The sequence below is a fragment of the Poecilia mexicana genome, unplaced genomic scaffold (assembly GCF_051168715.1).
Source record: "Poecilia mexicana isolate PSO_F unplaced genomic scaffold, ASM5116871v1 scaffold_6, whole genome shotgun sequence".
Classification (NCBI taxonomy): Eukaryota; Metazoa; Chordata; class Actinopteri; order Cyprinodontiformes; family Poeciliidae; genus Poecilia; species Poecilia mexicana.
The window spans coordinates 15,773,857-15,788,166 of NW_028263375.1; the positions used below are offsets into that span (position 1 = coordinate 15,773,857).

General features: G+C 37.9%; 2 protein-coding genes across 2 annotated transcripts; both read left to right on the forward strand.

The window, feature by feature from the left end:
• Positions 1–547: 547 nt before the first annotated feature.
• chkb (choline kinase beta) lies at positions 548–9,358 on the forward strand. The gene is made up of 11 exons (XM_014971144.2): positions 548–1,163; positions 2,641–2,749; positions 2,894–3,007; positions 3,104–3,237; positions 3,327–3,431; positions 5,660–5,718; positions 5,882–5,969; positions 6,113–6,221; positions 6,898–6,998; positions 7,105–7,186; positions 8,101–9,358. The coding sequence occupies exons 1-11, from the start codon at positions 658–660 to the stop codon at positions 8,155–8,157; spliced, it is 1,464 nt and encodes a 487-aa protein (XP_014826630.2). The 5' UTR covers positions 548–657; the 3' UTR covers positions 8,158–9,358.
• A 103-nt stretch (positions 9,359–9,461) lies between these two features.
• LOC106906048 (kelch repeat and BTB domain-containing protein 2) lies at positions 9,462–14,064 on the forward strand. Its single transcript, XM_014971134.2, has 8 exons — positions 9,462–10,515; positions 10,588–10,776; positions 10,865–11,049; positions 11,118–11,469; positions 11,582–11,727; positions 11,969–12,123; positions 12,274–12,431; positions 12,520–14,064. Exons 1-8 carry the CDS (start codon positions 10,264–10,266, stop codon positions 12,700–12,702), a joined length of 1,620 nt encoding a protein of 539 aa, XP_014826620.2. The 5' UTR covers positions 9,462–10,263; the 3' UTR covers positions 12,703–14,064.
• Positions 14,065–14,310: the final 246 nt, after the last annotated feature.

Consider the following 14,310-nt stretch of genomic DNA (forward strand, 5'->3'; position numbering starts at 1 on the left):
CATTGTGCTTGCTTACCTGGTTAAACTGCGGTTTTTTATTTTTTTTCTTCATCAGTCAGTGCAGATAAAAACAAGTGCCTTCCATTGTCACTTCTAACGCTTGCAATGGGATTTGATAAAACATTTTATCTATTCTAGTTCTGCCTTTGTCTAACACTACATACTGCCTGTTTTCTCTTCGTAAAAAATGACAAGAAGGTTTGAGTTTCTTCCATCTCGGCCCGCCTTCCTCGTTGGATGTCAGCATAGTTCCAGCTTCACGCAGCCAATGTTTTTTACGTACTGCGTGAAGCACTGGCGGTACATATTGAGTCTGTATTTACGGATCAAGCCATTATTATTTGAACACATTGGGCAGGAGAGGGACCTCTGGCCCAATTTTCTCAGGGTACCGAAGAGCTGCTTGTCTCTTTTCGAGTGTCGGAAAGGACTACACTGCCCAAAAAGCCTTCAGGAAGCGAGAGACCTAACGTTTCTAGTGACGTATACATTACGTATTATCCCACTAACCAATGAGAACAATTCCAAGATTCTCCTTGAAGTGTGATTGGATGTTGATTACTAAGCTTCGGTTATAGACATTGCTGTTTGCTGCGCTTGCAAGGGTAATAAAAAGTAATTTGAATACATCATATTTAAAGCCGCCCAGCGCGTTTCATGCGGTTCAGGACATCCAGCTATGCTTGGCTCTTTCGGTTGAGCAGCTTTGTTGGTGAAAAGTGTGTGTCAGCGAGCCCATTGCGCTGCCTCATCAGACCGACATTTTACGGCGGTGTTCATTTACTCCTCACCCGGAAACCCACGATGCAGTCTGGTCGAAATGCGACCCATAGTAACTCCGGCGCGAATGATTTGGACAGAGCTGAGAAAACGGGACCAGGGCTCCGCAGCAGCAACATTTCCAGCCACACCCTTTCCCCGGAAAGCGTCTGCCCTTCGGGAGAGAGGATGCGAGTGGTGGCCTCGCTTTTGGCCAGTGAGAGACACCTGAGGACCCCGAGTCCTCAGGTAGATGACGACTCAGAAGCTGAGTCTTTTCGGGATGGGAGAAGCGAAGAGGTCGACCGAGATACAAAAAGCAGAGCGTTTTTGTGGTGCAGGGACTTTTTGTCTGGATCATGGAAAACTGTTCAAGAAGCGGATTTTCAAATTAGTATTGTCAGGTAATTATTGACAGTTATCTGTAAAAGGTGGGATAAATTAGTAGAAACATTTTTGTAATGTTTGCTAAAATGAAGGGAACACAATATTCCTAACTTCTTTTGTATTTTTGTTTTATAATTTGATTTCTTTCCACTTCCAATGTTGTACCAATCAGCAGTGTCATCGTGTTGCAATGGCTCTTTGAACTTTTAGTAAAAAGGGACATTGGAGACAGCGGGTTTGGTTTCTACCCTTTGGAATAACAAGTACCACCAAGTGTTTGGGATAACTTGGTGATGTTCTCTTTGTATCGCTGTGAATAACTTTTGGATAACTCTTCTTTGCCAAATTGTTTTAATTCAGCCACATCACAGGGTTTTTGAGTACGAGCATCCTGTTTATGGACTTTGACTATCCCACCAGCCATCCCTTACTGCTTTGAGCCAACATCATGGGCGGTTTTACAAAGGCCATTACAGGGGCCAGTGTCCCTGTTCTGTTAACATGAATGCACAATGAGCATACATGATACAGGATTGGATCTAACCTTACCAGAAGGCAGTGCTGCACCCTGCAGTAGTGTGTGCTGCCCTGCGGATACAGTTTAAATTGTCTCTTTGATGTTATGGGTAATTACGGTGCAGTCCATTCCATAGCTGAGCAAGGCAGAAACACAAACAGTGTAGCTTGGAGCTAGCGCTGTGTCATTTGTGAATCAGCCATAGGGAACATGCTGCTGAGAGGAGCTGCACAGTGTGTGCCAGCTAACTGGACAGAGCCAACAATGTAGACAATGTTAGCAAATTTATGACTAGTTAATCCATGCTAACTTGCCATGATAGCTAATCAGCTTGTTAAAGTATCATTAGTATTCTAGTTAACAAGAATACTAATGTTACCTAGGTTACATCCCCTGCTGGTTAGTTAATCCTAGGAATAAACTCGATCCTCTCTCATTTCTGTACAGAAGTTGTGCTCGCTATTGTTTCCACAAATTTAAAAGAAATCTTTATTGCCACAGTAGAGAGAGAAAGGTCAGGGAGGAGACAGACCAGAGGCCTGCAGCAGGGACAGTGATGCAGGGTCTTCCTTTCAGGTAAGAGAGATTAGTGATGGGTCATGCTCAAAAGCATCCAAAAGAACTGGCTTTCTGAAAAGAGCCAGACTTTCCATCACTAAGAGAGAATATAACTTGCTGGGGAAAAGATATCAGTTGCAGGGAGAAATCATGCATCAGGACAGGGTTTTATAGAAACTCCAAAATATGTTAGCATGTAACTATCCCCGGCTCCAGAGGAGTTTAGCTTCTTTTTTTTTTCTTTCTTCTTTTTCTTTCTCCTTGTTGCATTTCCACAGCATGCTCCGCCCGGGGGAGAAAATCATATTCAGCATATCAGGAAGTGTTTTTTTGTCAGGCAAACTTTTGACAATCTTTATGAACATTCTGTGCAGTAAATTATGTAACCTCTAATATAAAAATTGTCTTTGTTTTCTTAGTGGTGGACTGAGTAATCTACTGTACCTATGTTGCTTGCCTGACCATGTCCCATGTTTGGGGGAAGAACCCCGGCAGGTGCTGCTGAGAGTCTACGGTGCCATCTTGCAGGTTGGTAGACTTAGTAGAGGTCATCAAGAATCTGTGTTTGGCCATGAGACGGCCTCACTGCTAATATTTGTTAATGCTCTAGTTCTTGCTTTGTAAGAATAAAATAAACATATCCTAATCGATTTTTTTTTTTTCCCCACTCAGGGTGTGGATTCTCTGGTACTGGAAAGTGTGATGTTTGCTATTTTGGCAGAGCGAACTTTGGGGCCAAAGCTTTATGGTATCTTTCCAGAAGGACGTTTGGAGCAGTACTTACCGGTGCGCAACATTTTTAGTCCAAATGCTCTTTCTGATACTCCGGACAATATCTCTTTGATTGTTAGTTATTTTCTGAGTCTCTCTGTCTTTTCCTAGAACACCCGCATGCTCACAGAACAGCTCTCAGACCCGGTCATTTCATCTGAGATCGCCACCAAACTGGCACGCTTTCATGGCATGGTAATGCCCTTTAACAAAGAGCCCAAGTGGCTGTTCGGGACCATTGACAAGTAAGAACAAGACAGAGTCCTACTTTTCTTTCTGGACAGTTAATGTTTTTATTTACATGTATTTGTTGTCCTCTCTGCTGTTTTTAAAGATACATGGATGAAGTGATGAAGATTAATTTTGTGCGTGAAACACATGTGAAAAAGTACAATAAACTGATGCAGTTTGATCTGCCTGCTGAGCTAAAGAGTCTCCGGTGAGTCTGGCCATATGGTATTAACTTAAAGTTTTAGCAAAATATTTTGCGGCATATACTTTAAAGACAATATAGATCCTTATAAAACTCATTAAATCATTTTTACTAAAGAAAAGTGTCCCAGCGCACAGACTGACACACATGTAATACTCTTTAAGTAAAGCTTACCCTTTATCAAGTAGGCTACATCACTAGTTATGGTACGCAACACAGCTAAACAGAACAAAATAATTGCTTCTTATCCTATTTTCAAACAAATGTGGCATCGACTTGCACTCAAAAGCAGGGAAAAAAGTTCCAATTGCAAAAGTAATTAATTTCAGTTAAGATTATTTACATAGCACCTATTCACAGTACATAATCTCTTGGCACTTTACAGAAATGTCCTTTTAGAAACGTAATTTCAGTCCATTCCAATCTTAAGAGACATTCCAGATCATCCTAGTTATCAAGCCATTAAGTTCATTATTCATATTGGGTGAAGTTTTCTATCAAAGGAAATCCAGATTGTATCGTTCCACTTTTCCTTTTCTTTTCCACTTGGTGTGACATAACGATACAGTATCATCCATCCCTACATTTCAGTTGGGATGCAGACTATAAATGTGTGTATGTTTATACATTTGGTTCTTATTAATTCATTCATATTTGTATTGGAGAGTTAGGGGTACAGTGACTTGTGTCTCCTTCACAATTCCTCACATGTGTCAGTAATGATAGTAGTGAAAGATTGATATGTTCACTTCCCTCTCACCGCCTGTGTGTGGACGCATCAGTAGCTTGAGCTTGTTTAAGATGAATGAGGCACAGCAAGACATTTACTGCACAGAGATGAAAGATTTGATAGTTTAACGTTACTTCATTATTAGAAATAGAAGTTACCTTTATTATCTCCCAATGGGGAAATTCAGGTGTTGCAGTAGCAAAGTGACAGACCAGCTGAAGCAAGCAGATTCACACCAGGATGGAAATATAAAAACAGAAAGTAAGACAAAAAAAAAATGTATGTAAAAAAAATTATATTCAGATTGAAAGAAATGTTGTGGAGTAGGATAATTTATTTGTGTATGAGAAACGGCAGCAAACTATTTACAAGAAAGTGAAAAAGCTGCAAGTGACAGCAGAGATGTACATACTAGGCTTGCTGGATATAAAGCAACAGCTGGTGGGAGGAAGGCTCTACACTAACACTTCTTTGTGCGGAAAACACAAGTCTAAATGTTCTTTGTTCTCAGACCAGTTAACGACCTTTGAACCTCTATTTCCACGACTTCACTTCTGATTCCTCCTCATAGTTCGAAAGTCCGAACCAGAGCAGGAACAGGCCACTGTTTATCTGTTTTGTGTTGTTGTGAAAACAGATGTTATCTTGTAGATATCTCTGCGTCTTCCTTTGAAGCAGGATTAGTACGAGATTTATTGTAACCCATTTAAATCTGCTCTGTCAGCTGTTCTTATCTCATCTCAGATGGATTAATTTCATAAGTCTTTTGACACTTGCACAGAAGACTTTAGGGGATGTTTTGTTTTTCCTGTAGCTTTTCTTTGTGTTGTTTATAGTATTTTAGTGTTTGCTTTTATTTTTCAAGTCAATTCTGTGAATTATGCAATGTTAAGGAAAAGTACATCAGACTGTATAACGTGTTAAAGAACTGGAGAAAAATACACAAGTAATGCACTCTCCACTTCAAAAGTGTTTTTTTGTTTGTTTTTTTTTTTTTTTTTCTTTTACAGCATCAAAGCATAAATGATATGAGAATGTGAGCCAAAATTGATATCCTATGTTATGGCTGATGCATATACTTACCAATATTTTATATGTATATTTTACTAGAAAACAACCACATTGCTGACTTCACCATCGTTTCTCTGCTTCAGTTAAACGTCCCACAATCCTGAACTGCATCACTGTCACTTGACCAGCCTCTCCTCCTCCCGCTCCAGAGGAGGAGAGGTTATTTCCAGCATTAAGATGGAAATAAATACTGGTTCTTAAAATCGGCGTAATTTTACTTATTGCATCTATACTGACATGTTAAAAAACTGCTAATATTGGGCTGATATCGGCGTTGGTGCCAATTCCTTGTTGATAACATTTTCTTTGTGTCCATTTTCTAAATATTTGAGTTTAATTTTGTGGCAATATCTGCATATGCAACACTGATGCATTTACTGTGCTCTTTTCCTGTTTATTGTCTTTTCCGGTTCTCTGGCTGTTTCATTAACAGTTCTTTGCTGGCAGCGACTCCATCACCAGTGGTGTTTTGTCATAATGATGTCCAAGAAGGTAAAAATGCAACTATTTTGTCTGTGGAAGTTTCCCATACATTAATGTTTTTTTCTCCAGCCACACTTTCAACCCTGATAGCAATATTAATATTAAACCTGATGTCAGCTGAAGCAGAAAGTGTTTCCTTGAACTGTGTATCATGATTGTTTGACTCTTGCAGGAAACATCCTTATCCTGGACGACAGGGACCACACATCGACAGAAAAACTGATGCTGATTGACTTTGAATATAGCAGTTACAATTACAGGTAAAATGAGCACTTCAGTTATAAATTCATTGGAAACACAAGACTTGGGTTGAGTAAGCTCTAAAGAAGCCCTTTTGTTCAGAAATGTCTAATTTGGACTCGCATGTAACAATGCTAACGCGAAAATTTTTCATGTTTTGAAGGGGTTTTGACTTTGGGAACCATTTCTGCGAGTGGACGTATGATTACACGTGGAATGAGTGGCCGTTTTACAAAGTCACACCTGAGAACTATCCGACCAGAGAGCAGCAGGTCAGTCAAAGTCATGGCAATGAGGAAGACTGTTCATCTTAACCATGTAAATTAGAGATGATGTCTGGTGACGTTCTATATACTAATGACTGTAAAACACAGTTTAACTGAGTGGTGGGTGATATTGCAACAAAAAAACTCAATATATTATTCACTTCGATAACAAAATCACAGACAATGTTACAAATTTTCTGTTTTCTTTTTTTTTTTCTCTAAATTTTTAAATGGATATGGCCAATTAATTGTGTAACTTGATTTAATTTCTCTTTTGAACTATTAAATTTTCCTTTGGGATCAATAAAGTATTTTTGTAATTGAATTTGAGCTTCAAAACGTTTTTTTTTATTTTTTATTTATTTTTTTTTTTCTAAGTCTTCAGCAACAATTTGACTCTTAAGCAAATTAACTTTTTTTAAATCATTGATCACTGCAATGGGTAATTTTAAACTCGGAGGATATGCAACACTTTACACATTTAAATTCACCCCCAGCAGATGCTGTGCTTGTTGTAGAGTGACATCTAGTGGTAAAAACGTGGTAATTGAATAGAGATCATGAGAGATTCAAATAAATGAAGCGTTTCAGTAAAATTCAGTCAGTGTGCCAACTATAAATTATTTCTTGTAGATTTTTTTTAACATGCAAAACCAAAACTTTCTTTTTACTATCGTTTCAGCTTCACTTCATCAGAAGTTATTTGGCTGAGCAAAGTCGACACACTAAGAGTGACCTGGATCAGACACAAATTGAAGAGGATATGATAATTGAAGCAAACAGGTGACACTTTTAGAAATGCTTCACTGCAGCGAGGATATTCTTTTATTCAAGTGTCTGAAGAATCTGCACACTGCTAAACCTGTGTTGTCTTTATAATTTACTGTAGATATGCATTAGCATCGCATTTCCTCTGGGGACTGTGGTCCATCATTCAGGCCAAGTTATCCAAGATTGAGTTTGGCTATATGGTAAGGCTTTGTTTTGGTTTTTCAGCACATGAACTTAATTTGTTTTAGCTATCTTTTTAAACAATTGTTTCAGTTTTTAACTTTTTGTTTTAGAAATATTTGAGCAATCAAGAATCTAATTGCAAATTAATTTTATTGAAAGAAAAGTTTGGTCGTTAATTTAAATGAAACCTATGTGATTCTTGATTATTCAAATATTTTAAATAATATAGTTGTATGCAGCATTTACTGGTTAAGTGTAGTAATTTGCTTAAATCCCTACCAGTAGATGCTATTCATATTGTAGCCACAGTGTGCATAATTGCACATTATGCATACCTTATTTAACTTCATGTTTTTAATTTTTGTAAATATTTCAGAATGATTAGGATCCGTACTTTGAAACTGCAAGTGCAGGACAAGAAACGGTGAAGAAATATTTAGGCTTTTTCATTGAGAATTTTTGTTGTTGTTTTCTAATCCACATTTTCATTAGTTTTTGTCTGTAAATGCAGCTTATTTCCTTGAAAATCCACAGTAAGACTGTTGACACAACTTTAATTGAAAAGATCAATCGCATAAATCATATGAAAATTGTTATATGAATCAATTACATTCTTTTATTGAAGATACTTGAAGTATTTATATAAAGCTGATGCCACCTGTACTCAAAAGAATATTCTTATTTTTGAGATTATAAATTATTTTCCTTTCATTTGACATGTCTTTATCATTTGAATTAAAGTCCTTACAGAAAGATATAAAAAGGGCTAGTGTTTTCCTTCTCCATTATCATCAAAAATTCAACATTTTCCATTGCATGTGGTTACTTTTATGAAGTTCAAGTGAGACATTTAAATTTTGTTGTCTTATACATTTTAATAACGGTTTTGCCAATGTCTTTTTTTTTTTTTTTTTTTTTTTTTTTTTTGCAGGATTATGCTCAGAGCCGTTTTGATGCCTACTTCAAGCAGAAAAAGCTCTTCTCCTAAATTCCTCCATCTGAAAATCAGAATGTACTGTCTTTTTCCGTGTTTACCACCTCTCCAGCTCTGCTAATGGCTATGCAAAGATTTTTTTTTTTTATACTATCTTTAATTTGTCTGATTATAATTTGTGAGTGTAAAAACAAGAATGTAAAAAGATGTTTTGAGAAAATGCACACATTCAATTTGTTTAACACTTTTATATGAAGAGTTATGAGTTGATAACCACTCAGTATATTTTTGGCTATTATACTCTTAAGTTAACCAGTTCTGGACCACTTTGTGACATCCATGCATGTTTAATCTTTTGTCTTGCCAGAGAATTATTGTCTTCACGTTGGACTGTAAATTTCATCATTTTAGTAAATGAGTCCAAACTACAAAGCTTTTTTGGAATAGAACGCTTGTTTGTAACCCATTAATGTTGTTGTTTTTTTGTTTCTTTTTATTTATTCTACTTCAGTTGTTTTGATGTTCTCTCCACATTAGGATGTATATACTCCTAATGGTGAATGTGATTAATTCCATCCCTTTGTATCAAAACTGATTTCCTTGAGACTTACATGCTCCATGTTATCTTTTTTGAAAAAAAAAAAAAAAAAATTCTCCAGATATTCTTCAGTACTGTATAAAATTTAAATCATACTCGTATTAAACACTGTATCACAGTAGTCATTGATACTGTTCATGTAACCATGGAAGTAATCGTACGGTTTATGTTGTTAATTTATTTTATTTTTTACTTTTACTCGGTTGTTTTGGGGATATTTTTTTTTTTAATTTATTTATTTATTTTTTTTTTGCCCCAACATTTTTTTCCAGTTACTAACTGATTGCTTCTGCTTCACCTGTTTAACCTTTCTGTCTGCTCATGTACAATATTCATGCTCATTATTGCGTTCATGACTGTAATGATTAGTTAATTGTACAACAAGCACTGAAATGTAAGGTTGTGTGTTATTTGATTTCAAAAGATGGTTTTTACCTTGTCTAGAGACTTTGTTTATATTGTCTCTACAAATATGTTATTTATTTAAATGCTTGATGTAATTTTTGTAAAAAAGGGTCTCAATTTTTAATCAAAAACCTTTTTTCTGTTACATCATTCTATGACTACTTGCATATGTTTGGATGTTTCTTTTTTTTTTTTTTTTCCCCACAAACAAGACAAATCCTAAACTTATTAAACTTGTCCTCGGAGTCCAAATGGCTGCTTGTCTATGAGTTTTGTTTCTTAATCACCATGATGGAATCTTCCTTTAAATTGCAAAGTACAGATCAAGTTTTCCAAATTAGAATATCATTTATTTTAATAATTTGATTAAATTGAAAGTAGTATATAGTTTCATTATAGAGTGGAATATTTGTTTGCTCCTGTTGCTAATGTAAATTCAGGCTCTTAGAAAGTTTTAATACATAAACAAGAATTTTTTTTCTTTATGCATAAATGTGGTCCTGGTGGAAAAATATGTTAATCTATTTTACAGTATGCACACTCAATACTTTGTCATGACTTTTTGCATGATCAACTGGCACAGAGATGATTAATCTATTGCCGTAGTGAGATGTTAAGAAAGCTCTGGTGGCTTTAATTTTTAATATAAATATAAAGTGCTGGAATGTTTATCAGCGCCTATACAGGTTTTACTCTTTAAATGAATTTGTGAAATTTCTAATTTCTTGAAATGCACCTGTATTTTGAGACCCTAGTGAAGACATGAGGGCAGTCTGGGTCCCTGACACTTGCTCCGCCTACGAGATCTAAGAATAGACCCGCCAACATGGACCGCTCTGCTCAAAGATCGAGAGACTCCCTGGTAACATTTTGATCCAGTAAAGAATGAAAAGATTTGCTCCAGAGGATTTTTTTTGTATCTGTGTTTATTCTGTTTGTGTATATGCTCTTGAATACTTTAATGACTTTGGTGTTGTCTTTTGGAGAAATCAAGCTGACGACCACCATGCATCGAGTTTTCCCCTCCCATTGGACTGTGGTTTTCTTGGACGTGCTAAACTGAGTTAATGATTCTGGATGCTTGAATTATTTATTTTAAGCTGCATTTGATCACTGAATCAATTTCCCAAACTTTAGATGAATGGAACACTCTCAGTATGATTAATGCAATCGGAAAGTGTTTCATAATGCTCGTCGAATGCTTGATCTTGTGGTTGAAACAAGGAATTAAAAGGCTGTTGGGTGCTAATTTAGTCGTAAACAACTGGATAGCATCCACCCAAATCCCTCCTAGAAGATTATATCAAGCAGACTCAGAGTGGGAAACCAATGAGGCCCTCCGCACATATCCCCTAGGAGACAGAAATGGAGCCAAGGTTACGATCCAAACGAGCACACATGCCTTTCATGTGAGTACATATAAGTTTATAAGTTTCCAAACTAGTTAATACAAATCCAGCTTAATCATTAATTTCACAAAGGTGGACCTCCGAAAGCTTTCAGAGTGCAGCGAGTACTTCAGAGCTTTGTCCCAGTCCAGCATGAGAGAAACCTCAGAGAGCCACATTCATCTGGATCACGTGTCCTCCTCCATTTTCCACAATCTCCTTGAGTTCTGCTTCAATCATGATTTTAATGTTCCCCAAGAAGAACTGGGGGTACACATCCAGGTATCCAGTCAAACATGAAGCCTTCTTGGTCAATATTAGGTTGTGTAAGGCTAAATCCAGTCACTGTCTCGTCTTTTCTGCTCCTCAGGTGGGCAGCTATCTTCTGGCTGAAGCCTTCGTCTCGAGGTGCCTGTTAGCCCTGGAACATGAACTCAGTCCATCTAACTGGTTATCATACTTGAGTCTTGCTCAGGAGATTTGCTGTCTAGAGCTGAAAAACACGGTGTTCGTTTATTTGAGCCGGAACCTTCTGGAGCTGCAACACGTGATCAGGTGTGTGAAGTTACAATCCGCTGGTTTACTAAAACCTCTGAAATAACTGAGACAGAGTCATATGTCAGGTATCTGCGCCATGAGGAGAGGGAGGAAGTCATCAACCTGAGAGCAAAAGGAGAACTGTGCCTGTGCAGCCTCAGGAAAGAAAACCTGACTTCCTGGAACGACCCGGAGACAGAACGTGCCCGGAACATTTTCACCATGAAATTTTCAGAGGACAGTGAGGGCTGGCACTCAGTCACAGAGCTTCCCTTCAGGGCCGATAAGTGGTGTTTTACCGTAGTAGTGCTGTACAACTACTTGTATGTCATAGGAGGCTACAGGCAGCGCAGGAAGAGAGGCTGGGAGTTCACTATGACTTCCTTTAGGTATAATCCCTTTAACAATTCGTGGGTGGCTACATCACCTCTGATAAAGGTATAAAAGGCCTTGAGCTCAATAATATAACTGGTTATTTTGTCCAAAGTTAATTTTTTTCCCCTTTATTTTTTATAATTAAACCAATTTATCAATGTTTTCTGTTTTACAGCACAGAAGGCACTTCAGTGCAGTGGCCTGTGAAGGCTTTATTTATGCGTTTGGAGGCTGGTATTTGGATTCTCTGGTGTCTCCAGACTCCAGTACAGCTCTGTACACAGCAGTGGAGCGATACGATCCATGGGAGGATGCATGGAGGTTTGGACTCTTATGAAACAGCTACCAGGGATGCGTGGTAGCCCAGACACAAGCTCACTGCCACACATGACGGATAATTTCACAAGATTCGACACAAGAAAGACATTTAGTGTATAGTTTTGAATTTAATGCTGATTTTCTGTCCACACAGGCTGAGTATTATACTGTACATACAGAATCAAATACTGACTAAATGTTTTCAAATTATGTCCATGATTTGTGTGCATAATTTCTGCCTTAGGTTTGTATCCCCATTACCACTCACTGACTTCCAGTTCACCGTGTCGTTATCCCATGACGTCCCCCTCACTGCCAGCCTTGGAGAGTGTATCTATGTGCTGGGGAGCATCCAGAGGACAGGAGAGAAATTATTGCTACAGTACAACACAAAGCAAGGTGCATTAAATAAAAACAAAACTTTTCTACATTATTCTTGTCCTCTTCCAACTCCTCTGTATGTTGTTGTTTGCAAAATGCCATTGTTTATGCCTGGTACACATCCACAGTCCAAAAGAGTCGTCTGACATCTGTACTGCCTCTATCTAGACTCATGGTCTGAACTGCTTCCCACCTTGACAAGAGCTGATGTGGACCTTCCTACTCTGTACTTCCTGGGCGCTGCTGACGAGCTGCTTGTGATTGGTGGGAACAACTCAGGGAATGTGGTGACATCATTCCATGTAAAATCAAAGAGATGGGGGAAGGTAAAGATTCTTATGACTGATCTAATTTCTTGAAAAGAGTCAGCGAAGCGGAGATATGCTTCAATGTGTTATTCTTTCTTCCCTCCAGATCCACAGAACAGAAAGAGTGTCATATGCTGGACAGGGGACACTTGTAGGTGACCAGCTTCTGATGTCCAGTATTGACCACAACGCTGTTGTGAGGCTGGATCTCTCAACCCTAACCTTTAGGAGGCTCCCACCTTTACTTGTCCCCATGCGCTATGAGGCTATCTTTTACCTTTACTTTTAATGTTATAGCTCACTGTTTTACCTAATATATACCTTTGTTTATGGAGGAATGAAAAGGTCATTTTAAATTATTTAAATATTTTATTTTATTTTATTTCAAAATCACCTTGGCACTCAATGGGTGCGTTCACACTGAAGCCTGAAATGACCCAATTCAGATTTTTTGGCAATTCAGATTTTTTTGCAGGGGCCGTTCACACTGCCAGTAAATGCGACCTGTATGCATTCTGCAGTGTAAACGGGCAAACAACCTGAAAGTGTCCCGCATGCGCAGTAGAGGGCGCAATAGCGTCAGCGTTCTCAGTGTTCTGCCAACTGCCATAAAAAGAAGAAGTGCTCAGTGTTTGCGGAAGTAAACATGGAGGCTAACGGTGGAGCTTTGCTTACATATTTGAAGTTGTTGTCCGGCGCCGAGCAGCATATTAACAACTTAATCCTAATATAGTCCGTCATGGTTGTTGTTTTTCTTCCCGCTTGCGTGTATCAGGACGCAGAATAGTGAGATTTGTTGAGAAACAGTGACGTTCAGTTCAGATGAATGTGACCTGGACGTTAGGTCGCATTTGAATCGGATACGTATCGGATATGGGTCACATTCGAAAAAGAATCCGACCTGTGCTGTTCACACTGCCATGAAAAGATCGGATACAGGTCACATTAGTAAAAAAAATTGGAATTGGGTCACTTCAGGGTGCAGTGTGAACGCACCCAATGTTTCTTGGTGATTTTTTAAAAAGGTTTTTGTAGTATTAGTGGCCTTTATTTGCAATTTTTAGGCAGAAAATTATCAGAAAGGAGGGGAGAAATGCAACAAAGGTCCTAGAACTCAAAATCCTGGCCAGCTGTGTTAAGGACTAATATTCTCAGAATATCAGTCTGAGAATATTATCCACCTTGTTCTTATAATGCTGATACCATTATCCCCTTGGTGCTTTCTTATCTCTGTTAAAATATTTAGCTGTTTTCTTTTGGATTTGTTGGGATCTATTCTCTTTTAAGACGTTTCTGATGAAACAGAGATTATCCACACGCTTCAACAGCTCATTGCTTTGGTTGTTGGTGCTTAATCAGTCTACGTCACAGTTAATTTGTTTGAATTTATTTTAAAAAAATAAATACAAATAGTAGCATGCTGGAGCACCCCAATATGCAGCCACTGATACCTGTAGGCTACAACGGTCTAAGAATTATGGCGGTAGGAGAAGAGGGAGTCAAAACCTTTATCACAGTCTGGGAAGGGTTGTTTTTTCACAATGCAGTTTGTCATAATGCTACGGTAATTGTATGCTATTTCTAAAACATCTCTACTCAGTAACATTACATAATGTTGGTGAACTGTTCATTAAAGGCAACTAGTAGCCAACTGCTTGCTTTCTGATATATTAAGATCAAGACATCACAATGTACTGATATATGTTTTTTTGTGTTTCCCAGTGTCTCATGTTTCATATTTGTATTTGGAACGGTAAAATTTATCTGAATCAAGATAGTGGGCTAAAACTAATTTCAAGCATCTTTTTTTTTTCCCATTTAGCAAAGTTGTCCAAGCCCTGTTAAGTATCTTTTAAAACCATGCCTCTGAAATCAGCATAATGTGGTATTACAGCCA

What these genes read in the sequence shown, in the direction of transcription:
- chkb (XM_014971144.2), top strand. Translation starts at nt 658, where the DNA reads ATGCGGTTCAGGACATCCAGCTATGCTTGGCTCTTTCGGTTGAGCAGC. An exon ending in TTTCAAATTAGTATTGTCAG is followed by an intron (nt 1,164 to 2,640) that starts GTAATTATTGAC and finishes TTGTTTTCTTAG; the next exon opens with TGGTGGACTGAGTAATCTAC. An exon ending in TCTACGGTGCCATCTTGCAG is followed by an intron (nt 2,750 to 2,893) that starts GTTGGTAGACTT and finishes TTCCCCACTCAG; the next exon opens with GGTGTGGATTCTCTGGTACT.
- LOC106906048 (XM_014971134.2), top strand. Translation starts at nt 10,264, where the DNA reads ATGATTAATGCAATCGGAAAGTGTTTCATAATGCTCGTCGAATGCTTG. An exon ending in AACTGGGGGTACACATCCAG is followed by an intron (nt 10,777 to 10,864) that starts GTATCCAGTCAA and finishes TCTGCTCCTCAG; the next exon opens with GTGGGCAGCTATCTTCTGGC. An exon ending in GAGCTGCAACACGTGATCAG is followed by an intron (nt 11,050 to 11,117) that starts GTGTGTGAAGTT and finishes GTCATATGTCAG; the next exon opens with GTATCTGCGCCATGAGGAGA.